The sequence below is a fragment of the Apostichopus japonicus genome, chromosome 19 (assembly GCF_037975245.1).
Source record: "Apostichopus japonicus isolate 1M-3 chromosome 19, ASM3797524v1, whole genome shotgun sequence".
Taxonomy (NCBI): domain Eukaryota; kingdom Metazoa; phylum Echinodermata; class Holothuroidea; order Aspidochirotida; family Stichopodidae; genus Apostichopus; species Apostichopus japonicus.
This window is the reverse complement of record NC_092579.1, coordinates 15,230,091-15,254,421: the sequence shown is the minus strand read 5'-3', so window position 1 is coordinate 15,254,421 and position 24,331 is coordinate 15,230,091. Positions and strand designations below refer to the sequence as shown.

Here is a 24,331-nt window from a genome sequence, read left to right as displayed (position 1 = left end):
ATCAGCATACTAGCAGTGAAAGCGTTCAAGTGTACCCTGTAGTGCTGCTGAAGAAGTTAATTCCCCATACGTATTTCCTTCGAATTCCCATGAAGAACTGAGGCAGATAAAGCAAGCAGATCATTCATTGAAGGAAGTCTGTAAATGCTGGCATTCTGATTGGCAACCACTAGATGGGATGCGGCTGTTTTCCACAGAGGTCAGAGGCTGGCTTAAAGAGTACGACAAGATTGATACCGAAAGCCAGGGAGTACTGTACCGACAGATCCTGAATGCTGGGAAGCAGTGTTACCACTGTTGGTCCCAAAAGTCCTGAAGTCCACTCTAATTGATATGGCTCATGATCAGTGGGGGCACCAAGGAATTGGAGGAACAATTGGCATTCTCAAGGCACGTTGCTTTTGGCCGGGACTGCACAAAGACGTACAAAAGCACATTAAGTGTTTCACTTGCGTATCCCTTACACAAATTGAAGCATGCAGGGAGCGTGCAGGGAGCATGCAGAGAGCGTGCCCATTGCGTGCTGGTTGCCAAAATGAAAAGGTATGTTATATAAGTAGTGTTAATTTTATGTGCTGAAATGTAGCTGGGTTATGTCCAGTAAATGGGAACCTGATGTTACAACTGGCAAAATAAAAGGTTACAAGAAGAGGAACTTCCACACTTTGACACCAGATATGCAACACACTTCTGCCCAGAATGGTTTGAAATGCATGTGATCCAACCAGTAAATTGCTGCTGGGATTATACATATTGTTCTTGAAATTTTCATTCTCCTTTAAAATCAAAAGGCAAAATTGTTCTTGAAAAACTTGAATCATAAATTTACATTATTATACTTAAATATATGAATCATACTAAAATCATACTCTAATCTAATTAAGCCATGTTTTTAATATATTTTTTATTTAAATTTTAGGAAGGGATGATACAACTTGTCAAGCCATTTGATGTATGGGTCAAAGTTGCTGACTACTGTACATGGCAATCCGTCTGAAGGGCAACAAGGGGTTGTCAGGACTTCATGTTGAATAAGGATATTGAGCGTCCTCTTCTCACTAGATGAGTTGCGAAGTGGATGTGCTGTTGGAGGTAGACCTAGGGCCTTCAATAAGGAGAATGATGCAGAGAGTGTTCCTCTAGATAACAACCGTTTGAGTGCCATCAAAGGTAGGTGTTACTTTTATCTCTTACTTGGGGAAATTGTAAACTAGTCCTTTTCTGGCCAATCCCAGAATGCTCCTTCACCTTTGTTAGATCTGAAACAGTCATCAGTGTGAACACTTTCTGGTTTTATTTTGCTAATTATATAGCTCTTGTGCTTTTCAATAATCATGTGTAGGATTTTCAATGTTGCCCGAGGCAACTAGAAATTATGTCGGACTACCCAAAAAGTACTAAGAGTAATTATATTGCATTACAATCCAAAGTAAAGCCACTGAAATAGTTTCTGAATAACCCCCAACCCTGTAAGGGCCATATAAAATATTAATTTTCTGGAATCTGACCTGCCCATGACAGACTGCAAATCTTTTGAGAAAAATACATGCAACATATAAGCAAATGTTTGATGCTTGAAACATATATATTTAATTGATGTTCTCAAATATAAATTTTCCCCTCCCTTTCGGAATACAATTATTTAATTTGGCATCGTATCAATTTTAACAGTGGCAACAAACCTCTTCAGAGCAATATCAAAGTACGACGCAAACTTGTGTATATGGGTAATGTTACTGGACATGATCAGAGCACTTTGTGAAAGGGCTGATGTTATGTGACCTTGCTTAGAAATTGACATTCAAATTTTTGGAGGTGACAGTTGTCATAATGGTTTACATCTCATCATGAGCACAAGTTTTTCCATTTTCCTCATTTTACAGCATTTTTAACAAGCTATTGCGACAGGATGGAAACAAAAACCAAGAAGAAACAAGAACGACTGACGGAGAAAGATATAAACTCTATTATTAACACCAAGTGCTCTGGAGCTAGGAGAAAATATAAGCAACTTCAGACAAAATAAGCTGTAACTATTAATTTTTTTAAGAGGTCAAAGGTCATTTGAGGTCAATATGGGTGAATTGCTGAAAACCTTGTAATCGGGCAAACTCAAACTTGGTACCTAGGTTTGCCATATTGAGTAGATGAACCCTATTTATTTTAAAAGAGGTCAAAGGTCATTTGAGCACAATATGGGTTCAGTGTTGAAAACCTTGTAATTGGTCAAACTCATTTGAAACTTGGATGAAACTCAGCCATATATTGAGTAGATGAAGTCCACCGGACCTGGCATGCATGCAATCTCTATGATTTGCATGCAACTCGCGATTTACACGCTCCATGCATGCAATCTCTGATTTGCACGCTCCGAACGTTGCATGCATGCAATCTCTATGATTTGCATGCAACTCACGATTTACAAGCTCCATGCATGCAACTCACAATTTGCATGCTCCGGACATTGCATGCATGCAATCTCTATGATTTGCATGCATGCTTTTTTAAACAAAACATGCCGGAGCGTGCGGCACGCTCCTGGAGCGTGCGGTCGGTGCGTGCGGCCGGAGCGTGCGGCAGGCTGCTGGAACAGAAGAATGTTATTGTAGAGTATTCCAGCTTGTAGGACATTCCTGTCATGACAGCCAACCAATGGAAGCTGGCTAGCACACTAGTTGTGACATTACGACATTTCAAGGGAAATAACCCGAAAGGCATTCTCCTCCTCAGTATCCACCTCTATGATAATTCCATCGGTGTTCATGTTACGCCGGTCACTTGAGAGACACACATACTGTATGACCGAGGCATTCAAACTTTAACTCAAGACATGCTTGACTCATTTGAATCAGCGATTTGCGGATATGGAAACCAACAAACTGCTAGTGGTTTCCACGTTTTTGGACCCTTGGTACAAAACGATTTTTGTCCAGAGGAAAACACCCGGCAGGTAGCAACAGACTGGCTGGTAGAGGAGTCCACACCCACTGCCCCAACACCAGAGACAGAGACGGCCCCAGGCAACAAAACAACGTCTGCAGCCAGTGATTTGCTTGAAGATGAGTATACTGCCTTTGTAAGGGAGCAGGGTGCACATGCAGCACATATTCCAGGTTGTGATAGCGCCAAAGAAGGGGTCAACATATTTCTAGTGGACCCCTCTAAGAACAGGATGGAGACCCAATAGAATGGTGGAAACTAAACATCCATCGATTCCCACGCCTTGCAAAATTGGCCACAAATTATCTTTGTGCTCCTCCACCATCAAGTGAAAGGCTTTTTAGCGAAGCTGGGGACCTACAGTATAAGACGAGAAATGCAACACACTCAACCCAACAAAGCAGAAATGCTACTCGTGATATTAGAGGAAACCTTCCGCTTTTCAAATTTCAATATTAAGATAAAGTTGGGCTTACGATATTTTGATTTGTTTCTCTGAATTAATTATTGAAATCTTTGAAAAATAAAGGGCGGTCGATGCAATGACGACGTTAGAGGAGCTGAAGGAGCAACTGGACAGGCCGACAGCCTTCCTGGGGCAAAGGCAACAAGGTACTGTTTACATTCTGCCAAAAGAGAAGAAGTTGAGAGCATTTACGGGTGCTCCAACAGAGTCTATTGTTAACTTTAAAGAAGACATAAAGGCTGCAATACACTTAAGGAAATTGACGGGAGAAAGTGCAGCTAACTTTGTTCTTGCACACATCGAAGGAGCAGCTCGACAGGAGCTGAAGATCGGGGTGAAAGCTGTAAAAAGGATGCAACAAAGATTTTAAGAGTCCTTACGGAACCTTTTGGAGAGAGAATAACCCTCAGTAATGTGTTGCGTGACATTTGCACACGTGTGCAGAAGGAAGAGCAGACCATAGCGGACTTTGCCTATTCACTCATGTCCTTGAATCACAAACTGGAATCGCTGGGGCACAGAAATGCTAATTGCCCTACTCCAATGAACGGACCCACTACTCATTCCAAAGCAGCAGAAGCCATCATTGAGAAATCTGTTTCCAGATTCCACGCAAAAAGGAAACGGCATAACGGGAAGACAATGAAATGTACCAGCACATTGAGCCAATTGGAAAGTCATGATCCAGAGATACATGATTTAGTATGATCATTACACTACACATCATTGCTACAGTATGTGCCTTAGTAATTACAAGAAAAAGACTCTGTGACCAAGAGTTTATGTCACAGAGAGGTTATCACTCCTTCACAGTTACAGTAGTTTTGATGACTTAAATACTGTAGTTTTTTAGAATGAAAGGACAAAGATTCCAGACTTAATAGACAGGGTTCATTTTAAGCGGTATCTCATCGCAAAGTGCGATGCGATTATTTACATTTGCGATGCAAGATGATACTTTGTATCGCGCAACTGCTACACAACCCAAGGTAGGCCCCTAGACTACACAAACCTAGAGTATAGCAGCCTTAAGTCCCAAATAACCACATACTGTACATTACTATCACACAGAGCATGATTCATTGGCACGAAATGTTACACTCATATTTACTATTTTATCTGACACTTTTGGAGTTTTGTTTTCGCATTTGATTCAAATAATTTACTTGGCCTAGGGTAACGTGCACATTATTCGACCTATATCCACTATTCGTCCGCTAATTAGTAATCATTACGTAATTTACGTAAGCAGCCAAATTTCTATATATACTCGTACAACACAGTACAGCTATAACCGTTGCCTTCATATCACTTACCAGTGTTACCCAGTTGCGCGAAAAACAAGAATTTTTTGGATCTGAAATACTCGAGGTATGTACAACTTTTCACTCACTAGCTTTTCTTAAATTGTGTTATAAGAATTTATGGTTAGTTAGTACCTCCTTTTACCCGCCAAACACCCGTTTTTAAGCATGAAACTTCGTCACAATTACGAGCTACTTTAAATACGTCTGTTGCCGCCAAGAAAACTCAGTGAAATGATTGTCGCCCTCTACTTTGGTGGGAGGTCGAATAATAGATTATAAAATTATGGAGCTATCCAATATTTGACCGCAGTAAAGTTTGTGCGGTCGAATACTTAAACCATAAAAATACATCGTGTTTTTTATTCGACCATTCGAAAAGAGTTCATTTCCTACTCAGTTAAGAACTTTTTAGGATAAAGCAAACTCAATGAACTAATTTCACATGTTAAATATTGATTTAGGATCATGATGTGAATCATTTAGTTATTTTAATCTGCTAGATATTCTAGAATGGCCACACGTTTTGTTGATTGTTATCAACGGTATGAATTAGTATGGAGTATTATCCCAAAGGTTTTTCGAGGTTACATTCTCTTCAAAATGTATTCCGCAAAAATTGATAAATAGAGTGTCATCCCCAGCCCCCCCCTCCCCTCCCCAAATTCCCCCTCCAATTGCAACACAAACGTGATGTACTATTTTTTATGAAATTTATGATGAAGACAATCATAGTAATATCCATTATATAATATAATTGAGCAATTCTTTTATATATTGTATTCTTAGTGTTGAGAGCTCGAAGGCCACGACCTCCCTACAGGGCCTATTCACAAGAAAATCTGGTAGAGGCCTTAAATAAAATACAAAATGGGGGCAATAGTGTTAGAGCTACTTCAAAACAGTACAACATTCCCAAGACGACCCTACTGGATAAGTTGAGTGGCAAACGTCCCGTCTATACTTCACAGGGGCCAAAACCAGTAATGACACCTGAAGAAGAGACGCGGTTGGAAAAATGGTTATTAAGTATGTCAAGGATAGGCTATGGCCAAACCAGAAGAGAGCTATGTCTAACGGTCAAGAAAATACTTGATGACGATGGGAGAAAAAACCCATTCAAAGACAATATGCCAGGTAACTAGACGAGGGAGTGGGTGGAGAAAGTCAATGAAATATAGAGATCTTAAACTTCAAGAAGATGCACAACACATTTTCAGTCTAATATTAATAAACTAATTCTTCTTTTTCAGGTCCTCAGTGGGCAAGAGCGTTTATGAGACGTCACCCGAAAATTTCGGAGAGGGCAGGCGAGGCTCTGGGGAAGGAAAGGGCAATGCTAAGTAGCAGTAAACTGGAAGAGTGGTTTGCAAAGTTTGAAGAATTCATGGCATCTGATGAAATAATAGATGGTGAAGAAATCCTTAGTGATCCCCGTCGTCTGTTCAACTGTGACGAGAGCGATTTTCCGCTGGCAGGAAAAGCAGAGAAGGTTCTCGCCCCACGAGGAACCAAAAATGTGTACCAGTTTAGTAACAGTGATAAGCACCAGATAACGGTCTTAGCGTGTATGAATGCGGCTGGTTTCTACATTGAACCTATGCTGATTTTTCCAAACACCAGATTTCGGTACAATCCACTCGACGGTGCCCCTGACACACCACAGAAGGGCACCACGACGGTGCCCCTGTCCAACACAGAATTTATAGTGATGTTATTTCTTTGATTCTACTATGAAATTAGAAGCTCAATTTTTAACTGAATCATTGTTCTCTACAATTGTTGCTATCATGAGGCATATGTCTTGATTATTGATATTTTAACAAATTTCTGTCTAGTCACAAAGTGCACTGGGTTGTGGAATCATAGGGAGGGTACTTCATAGCACATCCTATACTATTTATGTAGTTATATTTATTAAATGTATTATTGTTCTCTACAACTTTGTGTCAGGAAGCATATGATTTGATTAAAGAAACATCAAAAACTTTCTGCAAAGTCACAAAATTGCACTGAGCACTGTGGTGTGGAATCATGGAAGGGGGTTGTTCCTTCCATCACCCCACCCATAAGGGGAAAGTTTTGCTTAGACCCAAGGACTAAGAAATGCATACTCGTGAATATGAATTCTCTTTCAAATTTGAAAAATGCTGCAGATTCTTTTTTTTTAAAGGGATAGAAAATACTCCTCATCAGTTACAAGTTATGTAATTTATGACTGGTGTTTCTTTAATATTGTGAAAAATAGCCTGTTCCTTGAAAACTGTCATAACTCTTTCATTTACAGGAATGCAGTATCCCGCAAAGAGCTTAGGAAGGCTGATGCTTCAGTGCTTGCGATGGATTTTTTTTGAAGCTGCCATCAACAAAATATTTGAAGACGACCTATTCAAACTGAAGACCCCACTAACATCAAGTGTCATACATTTATCAAGAAGAGTGATGCTTCATATAAAAGATGAAAAATTTGGCAAGTTTGCTGCAGAAACAGTAGAACAATTGTGGGCAATAAATAACTAAGAACATAAGAGGGACCACATTTTCTGATAAAGTGAAGAGTGAAATGTGGCATGATTTCCACAAGTATAGGTCAATGGATAAAACATTAAGAAGATGGCAGAAACTACTAAATGAGGTGGATATTCAAAGGGAAGCAGAAGAAGTATTCATTTTACAGCTTGCCCTGGAAAAGATATTTTCCTCCCTATTAGCAACCTTGCTGGAAAGTGACATGCCAGCAACAACCTTAGACGTGACCCCTGGAGCAATGACTCAGACAGAGGACCAGGCATTGCGGTACTGTGCTGGTTATGTACCATATAAATTAATAAAAAAATACAATAAAATGCAAAGCAATGAAGTTGCTGCTCAATATGTCCAAATTTTATCCAAGTGGTGTCAGGATGAAAGCCCAGCTGCAGACTCATTTCTGGCTTATTCAAATAAGTGGATTCAAATACAGAATAGAGGTGGCTTATTTCTAGTCAATGATAGTGTACAGTATCTATGTTTTTCAAAGGTATGGAAGAAATTGTAAGGACAACCGTACAAACTAAAAATATTGTTTGCTTACAAGATGTAAACCTGCAAGGTTTATTAATGAAAAAATGGAAGGTAATCTGCAACTGTTGTGTACGTGGAATACTGTTTGTGACGTTCTTTCTCAGGAAGCTAGTTCTAAACTTCGATCTGAGGTAATGAAATGTTTCATCAAAATGAGATGTGAATCCTTTATGAAAGTAAAAACTAGAGCACCAATGGTGCAGAAGCTCATACCTTTTCGAGCTTAAAAATGTAGGGCCCACAAAACTTTATGGCCCACCAAATTTCAGGCCATTTTTCAGATTCCACCAATTTTGGGCCCATGAGGGATAACCCCCCTCCGTTAGCAGAATCCTGGCCACACCACTGGCTATAATTCCTATTTTCCCCCTTAAAATCCTATTTTACCCACTCTCTCAAACAATACCACTGACCTACCCTATTAAACTTTCTCCCCTCTACCTGAGCAGACCTGAAGCACTCCTTGCCAAAATTTTGGCTGGCTGCCTATATACCTCAGGCTCAAAGACTTCTAAGAATCGGCAAGTGCTGATTGGCTATAGGGCTCTCATGCTTACAGTTCAACAGTTAATAACAACTCCCAGTCCTGCTTTAATTCCACTAACAGCCTCTGCAGAGCTTAACCACAAATGTAAACAAACACTGCAGAGACTGGGAGACAAATTAAAGGAGCTTTGGCAAAAGGTGAAGCCTCAGATTTTTTTAAACAATGGGAATTAATTGTAATTAATTAACTTTTGACCACAAATTATTAGGCATCACCTTATTCATACACAATCCAACAATCATCAGTTCAACTTTGAATATGATCCATCAAAATCTTGAGGAGATTGAGATATTTGAAAATATTACAAAGAATGACCCCTGATGACCCCCTAAATGACATTTGACCTCAATTTTTCCGAACACCCCTCATAACTCTCATCCCGAGGAACGTTGTGACCAAGTTTCATTATAACTGGCCATACTGTACACTGTACGAACAGGAGCAATTTGAAAATAAAGGGCCGCGGCCCGGGCCACAAAAGACCCCTAGTTGATCTTTGATCTCAAATTCATGAACACCCTGAAGGTAAAACTTCCATAGTACTATCGTGACAAACCCTCAACATTGTACCATGGAATCTGTAGGAGAAGAAGCATTTTGCGTATTTCCACAAAATGGCCCACAGGTGACCTTTGAGCCCAAATTTCGGACCATCTCTGATGGCCCTATACCCAATGGTCCTTCATGAAATTCCATCAAACACTGTGCGAGTGGGAGCGGTTTTACCAATTGTTGACGGATAGAGTGATAGAATGATAGAGTGATAGACGCCGCACTGTAACAATAGCTCACACCAGCATGCTGGTATGAGCTAAAAAGGGGTGTTTTGGTGAACTGAATCTCTTTGTATAGTACTTTGATACTTAAAATGACCATGTACATGCAGTTTTTATTTCTCTTTAAGTGAGCTCTACTTAGCATTTTTATCCTTTGTGGATCTTAATTGGAATAAATACGAAATGTATTGTTTGACACCAACATCTAACGGTAAGCATTTCTTAAATTGTTGAGCGTGTATATACGATTCTGTGCGCGTACACATGTCCAGTTATACGTGAGCGGTACTGTAGCTATCGATTACGTTACGGTATTGTCCCATACATGTGTGTACACACGGGCCTTATGTTGCCACGACTATCAAAGCGTGGGAATTAGAACTTATATTATAGCACAACTTAAGTCATTTGAAGTTCGGGTATAGCAGTATAGTGCATTTTTAAAACTAGAGTCACTCATTTGCCTTTCTTCACTGGATTAATTTAGACGTAGTTCAAAAAATGTCGCGGCAACTTTCTTTAGCAAATTGTTTGGGAAAAAAGAGAAAAGTACTGTAGATGATGGGGGGCTCTCAAGTTCATTGTCTGAATGTGCTGAGGATTTTGAGGAAATAAATACTTTCCCAAGTACGTCAAGCAAGATAAAACCACTTCAAGCAAAAAAAAGTTCAAACGGTGGCAAGGAAGTTTCATGAAAGTTGATTAAAATACTTTCCATGGGTGAAACACATGAAAGAATCTGGACAGATGTTTTGTAGTGTTTGTGAGAAGTACCCTCATCTGGCAGATCAAAGAACCAAACTTGTTCAAGCCACGGATATCTTTAACAGAGAAATGCTTGTGCTTCATTCTAAATCCAAAGCTCATTTTAAATGTGAAGAGCACAAGAAAGTAGTCGAGAATCCTTGTCAGCAACTACTGGCGCGTGCAGCTCGCAGGATGCAAGCATCTAAGTATAAACATTTAACAGTACTTTTCAACACCTCATACTACGTTGCCAAGCAGAACTTAAGTTTTATGAGCTTCTCAGGTTTGTGTGGGTTGCAGGAAAAAAATGGTATTCCTGTCGAGGATCAGTATGTTAATAATCAAAAATGTGGGGAGTTTGTCGAGCACATTACTGCTGTTCTAAACACAATCGAGCATGAATGCTGATTCATCGACAAAGGCAGGCCTTTCTCCATCATTTGCGATAGTTCCACCGACAGGGCCATGCTTGAGAACTGTAACATTCACTGACATAACTGACGATGATTCCCCAAGGACAATGTTATGGAAGGTTATCCCATTGGCACAAGCAAATGCAGAAGGGTATTTCGCAAAAATTAAAGAACGTTTTGGCATTGAAAACTGAGACGAAATGAAAGATTCTGTTTTAGCTTTAGGGGCAGATGGGGCAAGTGTTATGAGTGGCTGTGAGGGAGAGGGAGGGTTGTTTGGCAAGATGAAACAAGAAATCCCAAAGGTGATTTATGTTCATTGTAGTGCACATCGACTACAGCTCGCACTGCAAGATGCTTGGAAGAAGATACCGTACATGTGTCGACTTTTGACACAACCATTAGCAGCATTTATGCATTGTATCATAGATCTCCCAAGAAAACAACTCAGCTTAAAGAAATGGCTGCCATTTGTAACCAGACAGTCAATAAATTCCATACTATTCACACGGTTCGATGGGTGGCCAGTAAGCACAGAGCTACCAAAGCATTGGTCAAGAACATGAAGCCAACTATCTTACATCTCCAAAAGATGGGGGCAGAGGACACAAAAAAAAGAGGAAAGATTGCTTTGTCGAGCATTCTCAAAAACTTGTAGCAGAAACGAAAACTGCCATACAAAAGCGCCTAGTAGAAGACGAAGATACAACCATACGCGCTTGCAGAATTTTCGACCCACGTACATGGAGCAAGTCCAGTGACAAAATGTCCCTTATCAACAAGCTTGTCCATAGATTTGAACGATTTCTACCCCTCGATGCAGCAACTGCAATACCCAAAGCGCACCAAGAATGGAACTCAATTGAAGCGCACATAACCTCACTACAAATTAAAAAATATATATATTCAGAGAATCAGAGGTACATGATTACATCGTTGCCAGTGACACTGAAAACCCTGTTATGCACAGTCTCCTCAACTTGATGGTTTCTTTACCAATTTCATCTGCTAGCTGTGAAAGGGGATTCTCGGCAGTCACTAGAATCAAAAGTGTCTACAGAACCTCACTCCTTCCCAAAACTCTGGACAATTTAATGCAAATCACTGTCAATGGCCCCCCACTTGCAGATTTTGATCCGATTCCAGCAATAGAACACTGGTACTGGGAAATGATGGTCGAAAACCTGTTCATGGACATCGGGTGCCTGCACGCAAAAGTGGCAAAACAGAAACAGAAAATGCCGCAGAAGAAAGTAACAGTGGAGAAAAGTAATACCTATGTCATGGATCTATTAATTGAGAGTGACTATACAGAACTTATCAGTTTACCAGTTTTTACAATCAAGTCATGCTAGGCATGCATGCTGTTAACTCTTTACTAGTTAACTAGTTAAAGGTTACTAGTTAAAGCAGTCCTTCAACAAGATGGCACCACACCACACACCTCAAAGTTGTCGCAGGAACTTGCGGGTGATCTTTTTCCGATCATATGGAAGAAAGATCAATGGCCAGGGAACTCACCTGACCTTAACCCTGTTGAGAAAATATGGGCTATTCTTAAGGAACAGGTTTTTGAAACTCCCTATTGCAAAACCATATCACAACTGACAGTTAGAGTCCTTCGTGTATGGAAAGCACTGGACGAAAACAAGGAACTACTGACGTCACTAGTGGACAGTAACTGGGTCAAGCGTGTTTCAGCAGTCATCGACCACCAGGGGGGCAACAGCTTCCAATAAATAGGTAACTGACTCTACTACATCTATACATATATATGTAGTCTATATAAAACAATAACAATTACGGTATGCATGGTGTTAGTATACATAGCTTTAAACATCTTTTAAAAAAAAAATAAGGGAACGAACTTTCGGAACACCCTATATTACATTGAAACAGCTAATCTGGGCAGCTAATCCGGGATTCCTGTCAGGCCCGAAGACCTACCAGGAACAGACCTGAACGTGGCCCCATATACTGATGGACCCTGGAGTTACCCTATGCAACGTATTTACCCACTTTGAGTTTTCGAACTTAAATAGAACATTATTATGTTATATTCATACAGATAGTATGAACATTATGGTTTAACGTTGCAAGGGATAGTAAACTGAAACAAGAGGGGCAATATAATAGAGGATGCAATATGACATAACGGGCAAATAATATTAAATTATAAGTTAATTCATTTATTTTGTTGTTAAGTAGTTCGATAATAAAATTAGTGCAATAAGACGTCCAATAATTGTTCACTAACTTTGACAGCGTGTTATTGTTAATTTGTTGATTGTGGTGAACACCCTAGTATTTATAAGGAAATCTCTGAACCCACATGTCCCTGCATACAGCCGTGACACTCACTATTAAAGGTGTCAGAGAAACAAGCGTTCCTGCTGAAGGTGTTGTGATGGCAGAAATGTGCTTCCAATATAGGACAGTAGACATTGGGTTCCTAGGTTTGCTGAGTGAAATACCAAGGAAGAAGGAAGAACTACCCAATTCTACTGGGATGTAATGCATTAGAGAAGCTTGCTGCTATTGCTGCTATAGATGGAGAAGAGACAGACCCTGGTTTCCAAATACTGTTAGAAGGGACATCTGTACCAATTAAACTTAAGTCAACAGATGTATCCTTGCGCCTACAGACATCTGCACTCGATCTACTAAGGAAGTAAGTTCCCCATATTCTGCGAGGAGAGTAGGTTTCATTCTGACGAGGCTGAAGGGGGGGGGGGGGGTATTTGATGAATGCAGTTCTATGTCAAGTCATGTTTCAAAAATTTGTCAGTCAGCATCATACTCATTGTATCATATTGGGATAATTCGTAAGCTCTTAGATCGCACAAGCACAGAAAGATTAACTCATGAATTTGTTACATCGCACCTTGATTATTGTAATACTTTACTCTATGGAATTGAGCAACAGCAACTGGCACTGATTCAAAACTCGGAAGCACGCATGGTTACACGGAGTAGGAGGCACGAATACATCACACCCAAATTGATTTACCTTCATTGGTTACCTGTCTCCGCAAGGATCGAATTCAAGTCTCTAGTCATAACTTACAATATTATAAATGGCACTGCCCCTCACTATCTTGGCTCTCTGATCAGCCGCCAGGCTCTTCCAGAGCCCCTGCAGATTGCAAATCGCACAGGAGAGAGGTGCAGACATTCTATGGAGATACGACTAGAGCTGGGCAGATTCGCCCAAAAAAGCTTTGACGCATGATCCTTTGCCTATTTTGCAACTTATCTAGGAAATGCACTCCCCTATGACATCAGGGCAGCTCCATCATTAAATGTTTTTAAGGCACTCCTTAAAACTCACCTTTTTCGAAAGTATTATTCTTTTTAATCCTCCAGTCATATTGTTTGTGTTACCATCTTTTGATTGTTTTATATTGATTTTTTTTTTCTATTTATGTTTTTATAGTCTTATTGTTGCTAATTTTCGTGTAATAGTTTAGTATTTTAGTTTTATTGTATGCTGTCATATTTTATTGCTTTTGTCTTTAATTTCTGATTTTTTTTTTTTAATGATTATTGTTAAGTTATTTATTTCTGTAATTCATAGGATGCAATATTTTTAGACTAATATTTTAAGCTGTAATATTTTTTAAGTTGTATTATTTTATGCGATTCTGTGAAGCTGCTTTGAGATCATTCTTTTGATGTAAAGCACTATATAAGAATAAATTATTATTATTATATTAAGTGGCTTGTCAGTGGATTGAGATCAACAGAGTGGGAAGTGGTAGAAGGTTGCATCAGGCCAGAACCCTGGGGCACGGAGAGTGTGCATACCTTCAAATTGCAGAGTTGCTGAAGCTGTCCCAGCAAGACAAAGATCTGAAGTTTTTACAACATTTAGGGTAGACCACATAGAGGTAGATGTACAGGAGGTTTATGTTGTTGATGTTGAAACATCTGAGTCTAAAGTTAAGTGTACCAACATTGATGATAACAAAAGGGAGAAATTTCAGTTCCCAGATGGTTCCAGTTTCCTTTTACCGACAGGCCTTAGTCTGAAAGGATTGGAGACTGACCTGGCCTTAAAAGTTGCTCTCCTGGTGAAGGATAATCTAGAGGCATTTTCGAAAAGGGATTTTGACCTTGGACTTTGTGATGACATCCCCCACGACATAAAGCTTCAAGACAACACACCAATCAGGCAGCCATACTGCAGAATACCACTAAACCAACTAGAGGAAGTCAAAGACCCTTTGCAAGACAAGTTAGATAAGAACATTATCAAGAAGTCAGTACTGCTTAGGTATATATTCGATCCAATTGTGGATGTATATGACACTACTGACACTTCCGGGTACAGGATAGGGAGTATTACAACCCAGGTCATTGAAGATCAGGAACCTCTAATTGCACCTCAAGGGAAAGTGATGTAGAGAAAACGTATTCCACAGGGGAGTATGAAGTGCTAGCTTGTGTTCCAGTGCTAGAATAATGGCATACTTACCCGTGGTCAAAATTTTACTCTACGAACAGACCACCAATCTTCGGTGACATTACTATCTACTTCTGGTACAGGTCGCTGGCGAGCAGGTTACTACATTACGATTTTATGGTTGAATATAAACCTATAAACAGGTGATTAGGACAAGGTATCTGGTTCGTTGTCGAGGTTACCACTGAAGGCCCATTTCACATCACATAAGTTACAATTCACACAACAATTTAGGCAGTTATATTATTCTTAAACTGTTCAACCCCATGTGATTAAGATTTAATCTAGCCCAGTGGACCATTAAATTTATGATCTTCATATTATTAATTATATTCAATTCAAAGTAAAATTGAAATGATCCTATACCTCATGCTTCTAAACCCAAAGATTATGATATTATTCATACTGTTTGTAATGACATGTTTATAACTAAGAGTTTGTTGCAAATGGCAACAGAATCTGACTCCAATTTCTGCAGAAGTTACAAAAATTATATTATCTAGTTGGTCATAAACAACCTGAGGGATGCCTTGGATTTATCTTGTTGAAAGAAATAACCAAAGGTTTCTGCATAATGGCAACAAACACACCAGAATGTCTGTAAGACAGTTCATGTTGGAGGCAGGCATCAACTTTTTGGAAGACACCCCGAGAGAGCTCGGGACTCAGTCTGATATAAAAACTTTGGTAAGAGCTAAAGCATTTTCTAAGGAAGGCATGGAAGATGTACGTTTGCTAGGCCCAGTTAGAAGAAGAGATTTCAAAACTGCAGGAGGTGCAAAGACCCAGCAAGTGTTGTAGCACATGCAATTGAAGAGACCAACATCTCCCTACCGAGCCAATGGAGGCAGTCCAACATACCCTATGCAAAATTCAAACAAAAAGGTGGGGTATGTCTCAACATTGGATAAAGGTAGCAACAAGTGCAAGTACAGGGGGTACACTAGGGTTACAATCATAAATGCTGCCAGCTGACTCAATATGGCACAGATGGCTTGGTGACATTTCAGATGCTATTGGAATGGTGAGAGACTACCAAACCTAAAGACTTTCTGATTCTAACAGCTAATCCTCTAATAATTTTACAGCTTTTTTTTTAAAAAAATTACGGTTTTTACAGATTTTTACAGCTAATCCTATAACCCTTTACAGCTAATCCGCTTCAGTTTTTGACTATTGACTAAAGCAATGAGGAACTATGGTACTTGCTAAATCACTTTGCCACAACACAAGAAGCATAAGAATGTATCAAACATGAAACCACAGTAGAAAGGTATTACATGGTGCAATAAACCCTCAAACATTCCAAACCTTACAACTATCAAAAAATAATTTTCAAAGGAAGGAAGGAATGGAAGCTGTACAACAAGGCCCAGCTAGCAGAAGAGATTTTGAAGCCATGGAAGGAGAATTTTTTTTTAGATTTTCGACATTCACAGCATATATGCATATATTATCTTCACAGATGCTATATAAGGGAATTGTACCATAAAGTAATGCATGCTTTCTAGGACTGCATATATTATAACTTTTCTCTGGTGATAATTCCCACTTTGACAATTTTGTAGTTGTAATTAGTTAGGTTACTTTACTTGATTCTTTTCGTGCACATTATAGGCCTAACGCTACACACTTCTGTTGTGCACATGCCACTGTGCCGTCAGGGGTCACATTGTAACTAAATATTATATGTGTACCTCTTAGAGGAATTTTAAATGCTCCTTTGCATGGAAGACCCCAGAGGCACATATTCTTTCTGATCGGACAAGAACATTTTTGAGGTTTTTGCATTCCCAGACGCAAGTTGTAACATCCTAGTAACAATAGTGTGAAGTCATTGAGTTAAATTCCACCGTATCCAACTTAATCTCCCTCTCTCAATATTTTTTGACAATTTTCTTGTTAAGTTACGGTTCGAAGAAGCACTATACTGTATCAATTGTGTGTAAGGACAAACTCAAACTTCAACTATATCTTTAGCAATATAGATTGATCTGGCTTGGGCAGGTATTGAGGCATCTGCAAAGGATTTAAAACAGTAAATTTTCCATCATACATGCTTTTCCTGATTGACAAACAGCCTTCTATAAGAAATAGTACTAAGAGGACACTTTCTATTACAGTTCCTACAAAAGGAGTTCATCTCAGAAAATTCTTATTTGTACTGCTTCATCGTTAACTGCAAACTGGAATCTGATGTAATAAATGTGGACGGACTAAAGGAATTATGATACCTTGAGAATTCTAGGCATTTTCTGCATGGTCTGAGACTACGAGTGATGAACTCCGACATACCGATGTTCTCAAAAAGGCATTCATCTCAGTTCACAAGTGAGTAGAGTAGCTTGATCTCCTTCTCATAGTCCCCTCTACAGAAAAACCAAAAGAAAAACAGAGTAAAAATAAAAAGAGCAGGGAGTATGAAAATAACGTTAATGCAAATGCAACAGCCAACCACATCTCATTATCTACACCCTCGCTATAAAATATCCATAGGCAATGCTCTTTCCTTGTGAAGTACATATGCAATAGGAAGTGCACCACCTTATATAAGATATATCCTTACAATTATTGCCTTTATTAAGTCGCAAAGAATTTTAAGCTCGTGAATATTCATATCTAGGAACCCCTATACTTCATCCACTCCAATCATCCACATCTCATTTGCTCCGAAATATTCACACAACAAATACTCTCCTCATTTGACGAATACAAGAAGGGAATGCATTTTACTGTTCCTGGATAATGTATTCCAATTTGATATATACTCAAATTTATGCGAAACAGTGAAAATAAGATGCGCATAACTGGGTGCCAAGCATAACGCTGCAAAGACTAATAAGTTGGATTTGCTTACTATTAATTAATGGTGAGATGATCAATCAACCATATCATAGAGAAGTTCAATCTCCTCTGCATCTGTTAGTCTGTTAGTAAATGAAAGAAACACGGACAAACACTCGTTAATAATGTAAAGAGAGAAAATGAGTAGCAAGCTGATACCAAAGTAGACAAGTGGCATATTACATGCTAACCGTAAAATTTAACAATTCCCACTTTCTGTAAAACAGGGTGAAGAACCATGTCTTATTTCAATTTCAAACACTACTTAGCTATTTTGCAGAAAAGAACATATTTGTCATCAGGGTCAACGTTGTCAATATCACATAACGGGCCCTGATAGGCACAATTAACTTCACATTTTTTGTACAGTCTATATGCAGCAGTGATGTGATACCTTGGGCATCTATAACGACCATCCACAACCAAAAAGAATGTGTTGTTCTTTTTTTTCCACATCAAGTCCATAGTCCAAGCTACCCATCATACAATTTGAGCATCGAACCTGAGCGGTGCGGGTCTAGTGGGCCGTGGCTGGGTCCACACCGGAGATCCTGGGTTATGGCCCAAAGAGTTTACGGACCGCGCATCTACAAGATGAGTTGATGACACTTACCCTGGTGGAGTTTCAAGGATCATCGGAATGCCGTCAAATCTCTTGTCGTTCATCAGTCTACGGAAGCCATCCAAACCAATGAAACCTTTGCCAATGTTCTCATGACGATCCAAATGACATCCGACTTTCCCTGATGAAATAAACGATCAGACTTTTAGGTTAATGAAATTCAGACCTATTCAGATATATAAATAGATTTAGAGCTAAAAATACTCTGTGGTTTAAGGAATCTACCATTTAACACTAAAAGAGTTACTATAGGTAACTTAGCACAACAACACGAGAAAAGGGTATTTTAGCATTTTGTGCCACTGTGCAGTACGGTCACTATCACTGGGGCACAGTGTCTTTCTATTCTTCTTCCTTTGTTTATATATATATGCGAAGGGTAACAACAGCCAAAGCCAACTGGTTTCTAAGCTTGGTCACAATATGTATACTTGGGTCCTTCCATAATGATAAATAAGGGTTACAACAAGGTATACATCATGACATGTATCTGATGACCCTGTTGCACACTAAAACAACAAGATTTGAAACATTTATTTGAAAATACTATCTATATCATCATGTAACACTAGCTATGCAGAAACATATTTAATTTGCCTTGTTCTTATATTTTAAGGGAAAGTTTACAAACCAGCACAATGTTTGCTGTACTTATTTTTATATATTGTGACGGACAAAGATGTCACAGGTAGGATCGCTAATTTATGGAAACCCACAGCTAGCCTCCAGAACAACAAAAGGGCACTCCTCTCCATATATCCCTTTTGTAAATTGTGGATGGTTTTTCGATAGACAATGGCAGTACTTGCCAATGTAATGATCATAAAATAAACTTTAAATGTATGAAGAACCCCTAAAGCTAGGGTTTAACCGGCCAACCCCTAAATTATTGTCATAAAGAAAACAAATACCTTTTGAATCATTCAGATGAACTCCCTTAAGATAATGGAACCCAACAAGTTTGTCAAATTCATCAGTCATTTTTTTATAACCATCTTCAGTTGAGAGATCATATCCTGGAAAAAAAAAAGATAATTTAGTGAAAGGAACTATTAAGGTTTAATTATATTAATCAATGAAGTGTTTGAGACAATCAAGCCCAACTGACGCCGGTCCCTGATCTTCCACCATAAACTAGGTTAATCTTCCAAACTTCTAACACTTTCGATGAAGTTTTTGTGTTTATCTGCAGTATTTTTGCAACTGGTTCAATGTAGTTTGGCATCATCTTTGACACATTACATAGATGGTTCTTCTGCAGTGCATTTTGATTTTACAGTAAGGCGATATCTGGCATATGATGCAGTGCAAGGTCAACAAACACACAATACAGTGGCACAGCCTGTATGGCGCTGTGAGCTGCACATCATGCTTTCGTTCTTACTTTGCCATATAGGTTTACAGACGACCAATTTTACTGTTTTGGATAACCTATTTTACGAGTTAAAGGTCACCCGACAGATGATCAGGAAAACTCCTTAACATCAGGACTGCACACCTTCAACACAAACAAATAAGTATGAAGTAACATACAAATTTCCAGATTCCAAATGAATATTTATGACTAAATATGAATATTTATGTTCATCTTGCCACTCACCAGCTGCAAAGGCATGGCAGGTATCCAAGCAAACACCAATCCTCGATTTGTCCTTCACACGATCAATGATACCCTTCAGTTCTTCAAACTTGCCTCCTACAGTGTTACCTTGGCAACTCATGTTCTCAACAACTGTGCAGTAAAAAATGTACAGAAATTCATCACAACTGCCTGGTTCATTGGTGCAGAGTTACAAACTGCTGGTTGCATTTTGTGAAAGTTGACTATAGAACAATGTTCAAAATGTTTTCTTTGCACCCGAAAATCATTGCAATACATTATAACCCACAGTACCACACTGATGATAACTTCAGGTCCAAATCTAATATGAAAAGTGATCTATAGCAATATTTGAAGAAATTCCTTCAACTGATTTTCTAGATGTACGAGTCAGACACGATTTGATTGGTATTAAGCATTAATTACTACTCTGGTTGGTGGAAATTGAACATATGATAGCCATGTGTGCAAACCTTTTCAGCAACAAGTTCAGTGTGAATCTGTACAGCAGATTGTTAAGAACTGTTTCACTGTATGTTCAACATACATACGTTCATAACTTGAAATCAAGTCTTCGATTAGCTTTGATAGGCCTTTCTATGTGTATCTTAACTGTTGTCATCCTGAGCTATGCCACAAGAGAACAAACTTAAACCTAACTGGGCCAGAGTTGAGGGAATAGAACACTATCTAGACAGAACACTAGAATAAACTGTGAACATATATTTTAACAGTTAACAGACTTTTTGAGGGCACAAATAGTCTATTGTGATACTATTAATGCAACAAGCTGTAATACATACTATAGGTATTTGGGGAGCAGTTGTGCAAATGCAACTAGCTTCTCCAAATATTCAACTGGCATTTACTTTTATTAAACTAAAAATCAACACACTGCAGCACAAAACTACCTGAGTGGTATACACCATTATGCAAAATAATGCAAATAGGTATAGCACTCTATGCACAGAGAATCATGTCAGCATTTTCAGTACTTTATGTTATTAACAGGATTTTTTGTGTGTCTTACCAATGGTAACTTGAGATGTCTCATTGAGGACTGTATTGATGCTCTCTCCTATCAGGTCCAAGCACTCATCCACTGGTATATCACCACATGTAGAACCTGTCCAAAGATACGTTACTACAAAATTAATTTAACATTCATTAAGTTTAGAAAAATAAATCAATGGAATTGAGTTTCATATTAAAACTTGGACATTGTACATGTTGCAATATGTGATATACAGTACTGTGGGGTTCTGCCATTTCGTGTTGTAGCTATGAATGTACATAATACTTTCATAATGTATTATTCATTCATATGTCAATGATCATGTGTACAGTACATAAATATAACATATTCAGGGCAAAGTTTTAATGGTTATCCGAGACTACCAAATTTCTGTTTGGACAACCAAAATCAGCTTTGAAGGTCGTCAGGCGGATGAATATTTGTTTACACCAATTGGATTGTACTGTGACTAAATACCCCTAAATAGATAAATGATGAATTGGTACACATTATCCACAATCTATGGTGATCTATTCTATTCTCCAACCTTCAGAGCTGTCCCAGCATGTAAATCTTGGTTATGGCTATTTTGCTACTTTTTTTCCTTTTCCGTCAGCCAAAATGAATCAAAGGCCTGATTGTCCCAGGGACAGCCAGAAAAAAACTCCTTTACAAATTTGCCCTGTCATTGTATATAAGATTCGGGTAAACCAGGATCCAAGGCTCAATTTAATCCAGTAAAATATTACTCTACCTGGATGAAAGTTGTATCGATTCAGACCGAGTCTTTGGCATCTTTGAACTTCATCGAGTAAACATGCTCGACTTTTCTCCAAAGTCTCTGGGTTTGGACTGCCACAGTTTAGTAGATATGAGCCATGTGGTAAAATGAAATCAGGGTGATATCCTGAAGTATTCAAAGCACTCTGAAATTTATCGACGACATCCTCTTCCAAGGGTTTTGCTTTCCACTGTCTCTGAGATTTCAAGAAAAGGGCAAAGGCTCTGCCTTTGATTTCTAATGCACCGCTGACAGCATTCCACAGACCTCCTTTTAAAACGATGTAGAGAAAGGTGGTATATGGTTAACAAAAACCACAATGATACATCAGACACAGTTTGATACACTCTTGTGCTCTGTATATACAGTAGGCCTAGAATATATTATACATAACAAAGCTTAACCGAATGTCTCCTAAATAGAAGCGTAACTATTTCCAAACTAGACTGATTCACAATGAAATTAAATTTCCAACAATTATATAAAACTGAAAATCAATGACAAATTTGATAAAGTACACTATAGGTCGTTTTACACTATTCTGTCAACTTGATAAAATTTCAAAATCTGCACTAGTGGGTGCAAAACTACCAAGTAAATAAAACCATATATGAGTCACTACCATATATGTACAGCATTGGTTGGGGTTATCTAGAGATTTCATGACTTCTTTTCAAAAGCAAAATGAAGGGTTTCAAATTATACACATTACTTAACTTACTCCAAATGACAAAGTTACAGTGATACTGCAGCCTAAAACTCATATTCCAGGATGAAACTATACTTTAAGGTTGTTTAATCTTGGTACCCTTTCGCAGAATAATTCAATATCACCTCTAATATGTATCTAGGTAAATGTTACTTAAAACGGCTTCATCATAAACGACATAAAATCCTTCATTTGAAATTCTGAAGCATTACCCACCTGCGGCACTGGTATGAGCTCCAACAAACTTTCCACCTTTCACAACGAAGCCAGCCATTTCGTCACTGGTTCCCTGACTATTTGGTCTTTCCTCTTGTTTCACCTTCTTTGATTTGGGTTTTTTATCAGCAGTGGCGACGATATTAAGGCTTTCCTTAATCTTGACCTTTTGATCTCTGGACTTAGCCTCCGACTGCCTGGCTGTCTTACCAGTTCTTTGCTCAGTCAAACCAGAGCTTTTCTTAGAAACTCTTTTATACTTTGGCTTACTAGGATGAGAAAGTTCTGAATTGTTCTCCTCTGGTGAAGATTCCTTTTTGACACTTATCGCTATTTTGGGCTGCTGGTGGTTCGCGTCTTGTTTTGCCAGTTGCCTCTTCTTTCTACTCCTTGTCATTCGTGGTTCTGATGTAATCTCTGATTTGATATCCACTTTTGCTTTTCTTTGTTGAGTTGCCATACTAAATTAGTTTTGCTGCTGTAAACAAGGTAAGAAATATTCTGTAGGCTTAGTACTTAGGTTACATTGTTTCTCATTCATGAATTTGTCTTCCTTTTCTTATTCAATGAAACTGAGTCAACCATCTGCAGATTGAGCAGTAAGAATACCAGTGGAGTGCACCAAGGGCAAAGGGCCCTGAGCATGGTCCCCACCTCCATCGTCAGTCAGGGGAAAAATTGTCAGTCTTGTGATGCTTTTATAGTTCCATTTCATAAAACTTATTTCAGACTTTTTCATCTTTGATAGAATGCAAACAATATACAACAAGACAATGACAAGAAGAGATTGAACAATGATTGGATGGATACACAAAGCTTGCAAAAAGCTGGTAGGTATAATCACCCTGAAACACATTGTGATACAATGTAAAGACACAAACTTAACAGCATACAGAAGGAACAACTAAACATAAATAAAAAGATACGTCAGATGTTGGTCTATCCCGGAAAAAATATACTGCTCTTCAACTATTCCCTCAAGTTCGGATCCATGAAGTGTGGGAGTTTACCCTCCATTTAAAACTTGAGCACACAAAAATGCAATAGTATACAGCCTAACGTTAGGGCCTACTGTAGATCTAAGCTAGCCTAGGCTCATGCTAAAGATTAGCACTCACACACTGACACATGTAGTCATAATTGATACTAGCCTACCATCATTCAGTCTTGCCCTAGACACGATTGCTGTGTGGTAATGTCAAGTGCAAGTGTAACTAGGCCTACCCTAGGCCTATCAACAGTATCACGCCGCAAAGCTCGATGACACATTGAACATAATAAAAGCCTACCACGTAACCTGGCTACCTGATATTTTGTTCTGAAATATAGGCATATCGCAATGTTAGCCACAGCAATTTTCTTCAAATTACTGTGTGACCACCAACGTTTTGGAACACTGTGGGTCAACCTTCTCAAATTACCATGTGAAATCATAACATGTTCGGCGCAAATCGGAGAAGGGTGCACATGTATATATTTAAACTTTCCGGGAGAAGATCAATTCAATGTGAACTCTCCATAGGAAGAAGTCAGATTATCCAAATTTAAGTCGTTTCAGTTTAATGTCGATTTGAATGAACTGTGTAAAAAATTTAAGTTGTAGAGTATGGCCGATTACGTTTTTTGTGAACAATATTTAAATTGAAACATACCTTGTAAGATTCCATTCACAAGCTGCGATCTATAGTCTTGCGCGATATTTTAAGAAATCGTGGACGATTTTGTGGTGAACGTTAATTCCTCACCACAAGAGGAGAAGCCATGAACACGTATCGACAAAATCGTTCATAATAAGTAGGCTAAAACAAAATCGCAGACGATTT

At 38.7% G+C, this 24,331-nt stretch overlaps 2 protein-coding genes across 6 annotated transcripts; one reads left to right on the top strand and one right to left on the bottom strand.

The window, feature by feature from the left end:
* The first annotated feature begins 5,493 nt into the window (after window positions 1-5,493).
* On the top strand, window positions 5,494-9,547 carry LOC139959546 (uncharacterized). Its single transcript, XM_071957254.1, has 2 exons — window positions 5,494-5,847; window positions 5,964-9,547. The coding sequence occupies exons 1-2, from the start codon at window positions 5,697-5,699 to the stop codon at window positions 6,434-6,436; spliced, it is 624 nt and encodes a 207-aa protein (XP_071813355.1). The 5' UTR covers window positions 5,494-5,696; the 3' UTR covers window positions 6,437-9,547.
* A 254-nt stretch (window positions 9,548-9,801) lies between these two features.
* Window positions 9,802-24,152, bottom strand: LOC139959801 (probable endonuclease 4). 5 transcript variants are annotated; one of them, XM_071957656.1, is made up of 9 exons: window positions 23,798-24,152; window positions 22,509-22,983; window positions 21,557-21,853; window positions 20,818-20,913; window positions 19,788-19,919; window positions 19,099-19,203; window positions 18,179-18,308; window positions 17,579-17,648; window positions 9,802-17,090 (listed from the first exon to the last, which is right to left on the bottom strand). In XM_071957656.1, the coding sequence occupies exons 2-8, from the start codon at window positions 22,966-22,968 to the stop codon at window positions 17,600-17,602; spliced, it is 1,269 nt and encodes a 422-aa protein (XP_071813757.1). In that variant the 5' UTR covers window positions 22,969-22,983; window positions 23,798-24,152; the 3' UTR covers window positions 9,802-17,090; window positions 17,579-17,599. The 5 variants fall into 5 exon arrangements, with proteins under 5 accessions (XP_071813757.1, XP_071813759.1, XP_071813760.1 ...); XM_071957658.1 differs by having other exon boundaries at window positions 22,509-22,986; window positions 23,814-24,152; XM_071957659.1 differs by having other exon boundaries at window positions 23,814-24,152.
* Between the last annotated feature and the right edge of the window lie 179 nt (window positions 24,153-24,331).

Excerpts from the sequence above, each read along its gene's own strand:
- LOC139959546 (XM_071957254.1), top strand. The coding sequence starts at position 5,697 with ATGACACCTGAAGAAGAGACGCGGTTGGAAAAATGGTTATTAAGTATG. Across the intron at positions 5,848-5,963 it reads ATTCAAAGACAATATGCCAG|GTCCTCAGTGGGCAAGAGCG; the intron begins GTAACTAGACGA and ends CTTCTTTTTCAG.
- LOC139959801 (XM_071957656.1), bottom strand. The coding sequence starts at position 22,968 with ATGGCAACTCAACAAAGAAAAGCAAAAGTGGATATCAAATCAGAGATT. Across the intron at positions 20,914-21,556 it reads TCGATACAACTTTCATCCAG|GTTCTACATGTGGTGATATA; the intron begins GTAGAGTAATAT and ends ATCTTTGGACAG. Across the intron at positions 19,204-19,787 it reads CTGCCATGCCTTTGCAGCTG|GATATGATCTCTCAACTGAA; the intron begins GTGAGTGGCAAG and ends TTTTTTTTCCAG.